This window comes from Fringilla coelebs (assembly GCF_963513975.1).
Source record: "Fringilla coelebs genome assembly, chromosome: 5".
In the NCBI taxonomy this organism is placed as follows: Eukaryota; Metazoa; Chordata; class Aves; order Passeriformes; family Fringillidae; genus Fringilla; species Fringilla coelebs.
Window position 1 is genome coordinate 35,773,197 of NC_140033.1, and position 10,954 is coordinate 35,784,150.

Here is a 10,954-nt window from a genome sequence, read left to right on the forward strand (position 1 = left end):
TTTCCGTTGTTTATTTGTGTATATGCATCTTCCCACCCTCCTGGGCTGGCTTTCCGTGAGCTACTTGGCAGTTTAACAGGAGTATCTCAGTCTCTTTTTGCTGGTTTTTTTTTACCTTGTGGTGAAGCTCATTAGTAAAACTGCTATACTTCCAGTAGTAAAAATTGTTGAAGAAAATTACCTTCTCTAGTGTTTTTTCTTTTGATTGCATTAGAGTTGCTCTCAGTTCTGTCCATACTCCAGCCACAGAAACATCCTGTATCTGTCTGGCAATACTTTATACTTACAGTGCAAAGTTGTTTAAATGAAAAGAGATGAAGATGCCCCACTTGTTTTCCTTTGGCTCAGCAACATTCAGTGCTAAGCCCCAAACTCTGCAGGATTCTGTAAAGAATCAGGCCTTTTATTTAAACTAACAGTTAAAGTTGCTGGGTGATGACCCTGAAAATACCTACCATATCATTTACAAAATCTAAGGGCATAAAACCCAAGAAATGAATAGTCAAGAACATAATAAATCTTCTACCATCAATGTCATGAACAAATGCATTATTCTTGTCAAGTCTGCATATTTGGTACCACACATTTCTGACCCTAGATCTGGGTTCTTTGCTCAGCAGTAAACTCAGAGTATAAATACAAAAAATAATCCTTTTGAAAAGCAATGTTAAAAGCTAAATAATCTGCACATTAACAGACTATATTGATCTGCTACAGTGTTATGGCCAGATATATATCATAATAATTTTGCTGTAAGTCAATAATATTATATACTTTTCTGTTACACTACATATATATTTTGTCGCTATGATGCCAGAAGGGACTACTAGATCATCTGATCTGACCTCTTGTGTATCATAAGATACTAAATTTCACCAGATCTTGCATATACTGATCTCAAGTTAGAAATTTCAAGTACTGATAAACCAAGCACTTGTGTGCTGTGGGAACAGAACAGCACCATACCACAAGACATAGTCTCCATGAAGAGACTGATGAGGTGAAAAGTATTCAAAAAGTCTGTGGAAGTGTGCTCCAGGGTAGAAAAAAAGGGTAAAAGTTAAGGAAGAACAATGAAAAAAACTACTAAGTTTTCTGGTAAAATGACCATGGGAGAAGCCATTTCTAGACCACGATCCTGGCATGAATGTGCTTCTTGTCAGCAAAATTTTTTTAGAGAGGTGATGGGAAGGAGAATGTCTGGGCACCCATATAATTTGGTGCACAGGCTTCCATCAAGTCATTGCCACTCTCTACTGTTTCTTGGGAAAGCAATTTCTCTCCTAGCATTTTCTGGGAGGGCAAATTTCTTTCTTTACCTGAAGGAAGGTCGTGCTAATAGACTGTTTCTGAGATCCTGATTGCCACTGAAATCCTTATTTATGGCAGCAGTTGCTCTGAAAATGATGACAACAGTGCTGGCTGTTTCAGTGGTGAGTGGGGATGAATAGGGGACTCAGATTGCACAGCCATGACATGTCCCTGTCATGTGTGCAACCCTCGTGCTTCTCACAGGTGTCAGAGTAACGACATCCTTTCAGAAATAACTTCTGCCATGCTTCAGATGGGGTTGGCTGTGGCCCAGAGATGTTCAAATACTGTCCCTGCCACTAGGAAGGCAGATCTTGAAATACTGAGTTTTGCTACCTTGAGTTTAGAGTCATAGGATAGTCTAGGTTGGAAAAGTTCTCTAAGAGGATCAAGTCCAATTGTTAACCCAGCACTGCTAAATATGCCACTAGGTTATGCCCTCAAGTACCATATCCACTCATCATTTAAATACCTCCAGGGATGGCAGCTCAACCACTTTCCTGGGCAGCCTACTCAAACGTTTGGCAACCATTTTGGTGAAGAAATGTTTCCTAATGTCCCATCTAAACCTCCCCTGGCACAGCTTGAAGGCATTTCCACTTCTCCTGTCACTTTTCACTTGGGAGAAGAGACCAATCCCCGCCTGGCTACAATCTCCTTGTAAGTAACTATAGAGAGTGAAAAGGTCTCCCCTGAGTTCCCTTTTCTCCAGGCTAAACAAACCCAGCTCCCTCAGCTGTTCCTCATCATTGTGCTCCAGATCCTTCCCCAGCTCCAGTACCCTTCTCTGGACACCCTGCAGAGCCTCCATGGCTTCCTTTGAGTGAGAGGTCCAAAACTGGACAAGGACCACTTGGGCACACTGCTGGCTCCTGGTCATCTGTTGGCCAGCACCCTCATGTCCTTTTCTGATGTGCCATTTTCCAGCCATTTCCAGCCTTTTCTGATGTGCCATTTTCTTCCCTGCTTGGGGTTGATGGCACCCAAGTGCAGAACCCGGCACTTGGCTTTGTTGAACCTCAACAACTGGCCTCGGTCCATTAATCCATCCTGTCCAGATCCTCTGCAGAGCCTTCCTGTTCTCCATCAGAACAATGCTCCTGCCCAAATTGGTGTTCTCTGCAAATTCACTGAGGGTGCCCTTGAGACTGTACAGGCATTTTTTATTAATATGCTTTTGTGAGCAAGAAGAAAAGCCTTTCTCCAACTTCTGTCCCTATCAGCTCTCTTTTCAATGCAGTGGTATGCACAGGAAATAAAATGCTGGCCAATTTTTTGTATAATTTGTATAAATTTCTGAAAGTACATGAGTCTATTTGTAGGGCAGAAATGGCAAGCAATATTTGGGCTGTTTGGAGGACTGAATACTTGTTCAGTCATCCCTGTTTCTGTATTACACTGCTCTACTTCACAAATCTGGTCAACAGCTCCAGTAACAAATAACTGTAAAAGCTAGAGGAATGTGTGCACCAGCCTATCACTATAGGATTCCCTTGAAATCTTTTTCCCCACTCAGTATTTAGACCTAAAATTTCAGATAATGAAAAATGCATCTCCTTATGTGCATGCTATGAAAGCATCGAGTAAAAAAAATTTAAAAGGACAACAAAATAAGGAGAAGGAGAAGATTAAAAATGAAGCCTGGGGGAATAGAATAATACAGTAAGTAGTTATAAAATGTTCTGCCTAATATAGTCAGGTTAACTCTAGCTAACACTATTACACAGTATGTATTTGGGGCTTAGAGATAAGGTGGAAATAATGTACATTTCAATTATTAAAACTGTTTCTAAAAAGCAGTTCAAATGTCTTTGGAATCTTTAATCCATTTAATTTGTGTGATGCTCTCTTGAACTCTTTCATTAAAGGAGTCTCCTATCAACTTCAGTTGGCTGTAGATCAAGTCATACATCCCTGTTGTATTCTTCTATACTGAACAGAGAGGTAGACTTAAAATCTCTCTCTATAAATTTTTAAAGTCAAGTACAGTATCCAATTGTATTATTTTGTTTTAATGATAATTTAAGAAGTGCCAGCATTAGACTTAATAACCAAAAATATTAAAATGCAAATTTTGGCTCTGGTTTCTGAAGAGGATGAAGAAAACAACTCCTGGATCCCAGATGCTAATTTTAAGAATCTTTAAATAGAGGGATTTTCCGTATTTTTCTAGAATTTCTATAAAATTACACAATTGAACAAAATTTTCTGGTAATACAGGACACTGTCAGATTCACAACACATTTTGTAGATAAGCAGGAAAACATTTAAGAGCAGGTTTTTCAAGACTGTATGTACTCCCCTTGGGAAAAGAAAGCTATAAAATCAGTACTGGCACTCGCACAACTTCTCACCTGTGTTCCTATTCTGCCCTCCTGTACTTCTCAGACAGTGCAGTATTTATAACTCATCTCAAGTTTTCCCCTTGCTAGCTGAAGATTTTACTTTTTGGGTTTTGTTTTATTTATTTTCTTTCTCAAACCTGAAAAGCTCCGAGTTGTATTATTGCAATCCATTTTTATACTCAAAGGAGGAATTACAAGACCAAACTCTTTTTCCATGTGTCAGTGATAGTGGTCACTTAGGAAATGATTCACAGTTGTGCAGTGTAAATGCCTGGTGCCATCTGACATGCCCTAGTATTTCTGACCAGCCGCCACTGCAGAAATGTGTAAAAGGCTTCTTTAGATCCTGTGCTGTGTCTTCCATCCTCTGTACAATGCATCAGACAGCCTAGGCCTTATACACCTGTTGTTAGGCACCCGAATCACTCTTTTAACCTTTCATCTGGCAGGGAGTGGAGGGATTGCTTTATTGTTATGCTTATTTTCAGTACAAATGATTGTCTGCTTCTTAAGCTGTCTGATACTGCTGCTTTTCCTGAGAATCAGTGATGATTCATTTCAAAGTTTCACTCCAAATTCTTATGTCTTGAACTGAAGAAGTCTCACAACAGTATTACTAGCATTACCAGTACAGTCTGAGTGAATGGGCTGTTAGAGACTGTTATCACAGATCCACAAGATGGTGAGATGCCCTGTTTTACCAAAAGCTATTTTCCATGAGTGCTAGCCCTAACATCTCATTGGAGGTGGATAACATGGAGGTTTCTCATGGAGAAATACATATTGGGTACTTACTCATTTGAGTTCACTGAAGAACTGAATGTCCAACCAAACCATAAGTGAACAACGCGTATTCAAAAAACACAGGCTGGAAGCTGAAAGCTTTTGGACTCGCCAGACAATTTTTTTTTTGGTTGAGATTATCTACTTCAAAATGTCAAGATTGTCAAGGACCAGCATTTTACAGTACTGTAAAATTTCTGATAAATGCTCTGGTCAGCTTTGAGTCAGTGTCTTGACCATTCTAGTCCACATGAGACAGTTTATGGTCTCTCTGAAGGTTTGTCTGCAGGCTCATTTCCATTGCTGAACTCTGGCATTGCTGGTGTCAGCATATCAACTCAATAGCAGATGTTACGGATGCCAGGCTGTGCAATTTGAAAGCACCATCCAGACCTGCAAAGATGGAAACATTGCTTTGGTAGCCATGACGACTCCTACTTGATCTAAGAGCCAAAAGAACTTGGAAGGGAGACAGGTGTCTCGGGTGGGAATTCACCAGAATGTGCACCTTTTATTTCCAAACTGCAGTCCTGAGAATAACTGCTCTGCTGTCACCTAATTTTGAAGGCATGTCTGAATACTTTACCCTTGGTTTCCAGGATGCACGTGTGCTGCAGTCCTCATGTTCCACTCTCTGCAGAGTTGCTTTGTGAAACAGCAGCTCTGATAATGTATAACTAAACTGGGATCCAGAAAGAATCAGTCATTTCATATGGATTATCTGAGGAGAATAACTAGAAAGGCTTTCTCAGAGGACATCCTCTCTGATAGCATCAGCCTTTCCTTCTCTTTGAACCCTTTCCTTTTATAAAATTAGGGCTCAGTGACTAGAACAGTTGTTCACAATGTTGGAGCCACAGGCTGGATGCCTTCTTGATGCTGCTAACTTCAGTCCCAAGGACCAGGCCTGGCCCATCAGAGGCATTAGTAAGTAGAGAAGTTAACAACGTCCCCCTTTCTGTTGAACCTTTCACAGTACAGGAAAGAATCCATGAGCCAGAAGTAGTCACTTCCTACAGAATCATCATTGTCATTCCCTGCAAGGAATCAACCTCGCTCAGTCCACTCAGAGTTTTGAAACTTTATGCTTTAGACATTTGAGCCACCAAAGGTACCTTAAGAGGAGATTTTTACCTGTAGATACCCTCCCAGGGAATCTATCATAATTCCAAGTGAAAAAAGGCAAATTCATTTTGATAGAAGGAGATAAATGCCTTAATTTATAAGCATTCAACCACACCATGGTTCTGCAAAGAGAAAGTGACAGCAGGGATATAGGCAGGGGCCTAATAATGTAAGCCTGTTCCTGCAGTCTTTTTAGAAGAGGGTGATGGTTGAGAGACCATTTTTAATATTTGTTTTCAAACCTGTTTAACTGATGGCGGGCTAGAAACAGCAAACCTTGTGAGAAGGAAAAGATACATGTACTAAAGAAAGTTAATTCCCTGACATTTTAAGATTCCATGCATTAATTTTTCATGTATTTATTTTTGGAGAGAGAGGAGGTGGGAGGAAGAGGCTCGTTCCAGTTTTCTGTCCTGCTATTTGGAGACTTCAGGTTGAGAGTTACTATGATATTTTCAGAACCTTTCACAGGGATTTAGGAATGAGCATAAGCAAGAGCTAGGGTAAAAGTTGTGGTGAATACCTTAAGGTTAATACTTTACTCCACTATAAAGAATGTCCATGCAGATGGAAAGTAAAGAAATCAGAGGCACCTTTGGACCTCAGGGATCTGCTTCCTCCCTGTCATTTCTTTATGCTTTTCATTCACATCTTCACTCTATATAGATATCAGGGGACTAAAGAAGGTTGAAAGGTGACCTAAATATGCTCTGCTTTCTTACCTTATACTTCTGTAACAGAGGGCTGAGAATGAAAATATGTGTGCTCTAGAAGATAAGATAGATCCAAAACCCAACCCAAGTATTCAAGTTGAAAGGGGAGTGAGAAAAAATTTTCCTGGAAAATATCTCAGTACCTGATTTTCAGTTCTGAATCTCTCTTTTCTTGTGACTTGTGCAAGTCTTATAAAGAGAAAGGCTGATCAGAAATCTCTGCTCTGTGTAGCATTTGCCTTATCTTCCCAATGTCTCTTTTGCACTTATCTATATCTGTTTAGTTATTTTTTCTTTGCAGTACTATGTGAAGCATTATTGCTCAGGTTGTATGGCAGAAGAGTTATGTATTTCATTGTCTTGCAATACATTGCTACTATTGAATGGGTTTTCAGATATGTAGTTTCACTTTTGCTGTCAGGAAAATACTATATGATTTTAACTTGAAAATGTAAAGTACAGATTACATGAATGGTTTAGTCAGACCCAATTTACCCACCAAGATGAAGATGAATTCTGCTAGTTAAATGAGATTTTGGGGATATATATATATTTGTAATTGCATAGATAATTTTTCAGGAATGGTTATTTGATGGTTTTTCTTTTTTTATCTGAACATTTACATCTGTATATGTTCATGGCAGGCGCATTTCTAACATTCTTTTTATTATTTTATTATTAAGGGGAAAAACCATCTCCCATAGTAAGAGCTTTTTAAATAACAAATTCTGTTGACTGTTCAAACTGAAAAAACACTATGTAAAACAAGACAAGCTACCAATTAGTGTGAAACATACAGGACAGCGATATAAAAGCTGTATATATGAGCAGCTGATATAGATACACAGCATTATCAAAATCCATTTAACAGATCCTGTGGTGTATTTTGCAGCATGCTCTCTCTGACAAGGCCAATGTGAAAGCATTCGATCCAAAGACAACCTGTTTGCAAGAATGCCTTATCACTACTTTCCAGGAAGTTTACTTTGTTTCAGAGAGTTTTGAAGAGGCCAAAGAAAAGATGAGGTAAATTATTTTCTCTGACTCAAGAATCAAATTTTCTCTTCTTTAATGGCTGGGAAAAAAAAAAAAAGAAGGGAAGTTAATTTTCTTTTTTTCCTTTCAGGGACTTTGCCAAATCAATCAATCGTCCCTTCTCTGTGTACTTCAATCCATATACGCAAAGCATTGAGATTCTGAAGGATACCAGGAGTATAGAAAATGTTGTCCAGGACCTCCGCAGCGATCTAAACACTGTATGTGATGCTTTAAGCAAAATGAACAGATATTTAGGGATTTGATATGTTTGGCACTGTGATTTGCTGTCAGTTGCTCTTTCTGTAGCCAGTTACATGAGATGGCTAATTTATCAGAGCATCAGTTTTCCCTTTACAGCTTGGCCTGTGGCTTGCATTTTTGTGTAGCTCTGTCTAACTGTAATGTGCAGACAAACCAAGGCAATGCTAATTTGTAAATGAAACATGGAATGTGGCAGAATGTAATCATCAATTCTTCAGCACAATGTCATGTACAAGTATACCATTAAAAACTTTCCTGGCAACAGTTTGGTTTCTATGTTTAAGAAATGGTGTTGCTGATTTCATTAGGCCTGAGTTTATTTCTTCATTATCCCTTCCCTTTCATTAGAGTCCAGAAAGAAAAATTGTTTGCAACATTTTAATTTTCTTTGTAAGAAAACATTATTTCTTTCTCTAGTGGCAAAGACACTCTTTTGTCCGTTTATCTCTTACAGAACTTAGTGTCTCTTGTGGCTGAACAATACAATTTATGTCCCAGTAGCTATCAGAGATCAGGAAGGATATGTATTGGTACTAAAAGGTCTGTGAAGATTATACATAATGAAAACCCACAACTGACAAGTGTTCAATGTGGCTGAGCAATTGAAACACGCTAAAAAAACCAAAAACCTCTGAGAACTCATGTAGGAAGGTGGTTGTAGTTCGCATGTGTTACCTGTGACATTCCTGAGCGTGCTTCTTCTAAGGATGCTATCTGGAAATAAGAGATGAAGCACTTGTTTTAATTTCACTGTTACATGCATATCCAAAGTCCTTCTGCATCCTTGTATGCCTTCTGCAATCCCTTGTGTCTTGAACTTAACTCCTCTTGTGTTTCAGGCATAGTTTGCCTTTCCTCATTATTCCGCATTCAGCCTTGACTTGGCCATGCTTGACTGGGTCTACACTGTGCCAGTATCAGAACATATAAAAGGGTGAATATGGAAGTTGCTATTTAATTATGGCTGAGATGATTTTCAGTTACTAGAGTATTTGTGGAGTGATTAAATCATAGGAACACCCAAGCTGCCTTGCTTGTATCAGATGGATGCAGGTAATGCCTGACTTAATAAACTCTAAGCTGGCAAGCTCTGACAGAAGTACAAGCTCTGTCTGGGGAGCACAGTGCAGAAATATTTGAGCCGGCTCTTATCTGGAAGTAATAATTATGCATGTCTTTCCTTTATCTGGGTTATTCTATTCTCCTATTAGCCAAGATAATGGAGAGTTGACTATATTGTGTGGACCCTTCTTAATGGAAACCACATGGCTTATGCAGATCATGTCAATAAGGGTGAAAATGCCACAGCTTGTCTACATATGTGGAAAATAGGTAACCATTGAAGCTGCTCTCCCAGCTGAAAGAGTCGTGCAGAGACTCTTAAATATTGCTAGCAATTTCAGCATTAAAAAGGCGCCACTTGATAGTACCAGCATATCCTTAAATAAGAGGCAATCTATAAGGGTAATTTTCACAGGGATGTCTGCCACCTCCTCAAAGATAACTGTGAGATAACAGAAAAGGCTTTTTTCTGTGGATAGTCCCTGCTGCATTCTAATGCTGCTGTTAATAGGGTGAGGAAAAATCTACTTTTAGATTCAACTGTGACTCCGTTGGTATAAATGAAGAGCTGTTGAGTTATACCATGGGGATCAGCATGCTGGAGGAGTTTTTAACCTCCCAACATTAGTGCTGACTGTTAGCTAGCACTTACCACAGAGGAATTGCTGGCAACCTTAGCAGGAAACTTTCTCCCTCTTTCTTTCCATGGAATCAGATGAACCCCTTGTAGCCCTTTCTGGAAAAAATGGACTGTACTGAGATTTGCTTTAACCAGTCTGAAAAAAATCATTGTGCAAAAAATAGTAGCTCTTACTTAGTTCAAGAACTGGCAAGGTATTGTTGCTTGCTTAAGTAAAATAAAGCCACAATAAGCAACAAAGATTCAAAGCTTGCAAAGTTACCAACCCTTGAATCAGAATTATGCAGGAAAACTTTAAATACTTATAATATCTGGATTTATATTTGACTTTTCTGAATAGCTTAAAATAAGAATTTCATAGCAGTAAAACAGTAGAAGCAAATCTTTGTTTTGTTTTGTGCTGTTAGCAAGTAAATCTCATTATGGATTAGGGAGAAACCCTCGAAATCCAATAGTCATTCCAGGACTAATGATGGCAAGGAAACTGTCTACAGTGAAGATATAATGTCAATGACACGGAACATTGTCAAAGGATAATGGGCTCCCACTGCTAGATATATGCTTAATCCAATGATTTTATTTCTATTATACAACATGATTAAAAATAAATTAACCATAATGGGCTAAGAAATAATAGTGATTTAGAGAGACAATCACTCATTGTTCTTACATAGCAAAGCTGCCATCTTACAGGCTGCAGAGAAAACTGGCTTTGGGCTTCAGCCAGTCAGAAGCCAGGACCAGGAAGGAATGCTTTAAAAAGTGCACTGTTGCACTTTTATGAATCACATAGTTTCAGCTTAGCTGAAATTCTTCTCTGTGGTTTTTATTAGCAAATTAAGATCAGCCATGCAGCAATCTCCTTGGATGACAAGCTCATTTAGGCATAATGAGGGAATTATTGACAGTTATCAAATTACACTAACATTTTATTTGGAATAGGCCATATTTATATATGGTACTTGTTTAGCTTTAGTGAGCTGGACTCTGGAAATTGGACTTCTGGCTTAGTCTCATTTATTTCCTGTGTAATTCTGAACTGATGCTTTATGGGTCTGAGATATATGCACTTGCTTTGCCTGCACAGACTAAATGGGCCCGAGCTTAATGGATGTAAACCGTTGCAGAGTTTACTACCATGCAAAGCCTAAAATGAAAAACAACACTCTGAGACATGACAGCAAATACAAATACGAAGTTTCATTTGCAAACCAAGACATGGTTCATGCATTTCATTTAATTTTCTCAGTAGAGGGGGTGGAATGAAGAAGGTGTTAACATAATATATTGCGTTTTCCCTCTCCACTCTTCAAGACCTGTTGGGAATCCTGTTTTAAGTTTGACCCTAAAATGCACTTATGTGAAAAAAGGTGTCTTTTCCTTTCCTCTTGTTAGGATATCCTAATGTGATGGAAAAAAAAAATCCAGAAATTTATTGTACTGTAATATGTATTTAGAGACGCGCTGTAATGGATTACAGAAAAAAGTTTCACGTCTTTGAAAGGACTGCCTGGTTCAGAGAGCTAAAGATGCTGAAGGCTTTCACCTACAGGCTGCTGGTACAAATCCAGTCCAGTCAGCAGTTACTGAAAGCTATCACCAGCCAGCAGCAGCTTGGCTTCTGTGTGATCAACTGGGAGGCTGTGATTGCATAGTTTGGAGTAGAGGAGACTGAG

General features: G+C 38.9%; 1 protein-coding gene across 1 annotated transcript in view; it reads left to right on the forward strand.

Annotated features, from left to right (window-relative positions):
- The window catches only part of TPH2 (tryptophan hydroxylase 2), a gene marked incomplete at both ends in the record, with an annotated part of 49,471 nt that extends 41,893 nt beyond the window's left edge, over positions 1-7,578 (forward strand). The window contains 2 exons of the mRNA XM_084206092.1: positions 7,170-7,303; positions 7,404-7,578. Coding sequence (XP_084062218.1) covers positions 7,170-7,303; positions 7,404-7,578 — 309 coding nt within the window. The remainder of the gene's footprint in view (positions 1-7,169; positions 7,304-7,403) is intronic.
- Between the last annotated feature and the right edge of the window lie 3,376 nt (positions 7,579-10,954).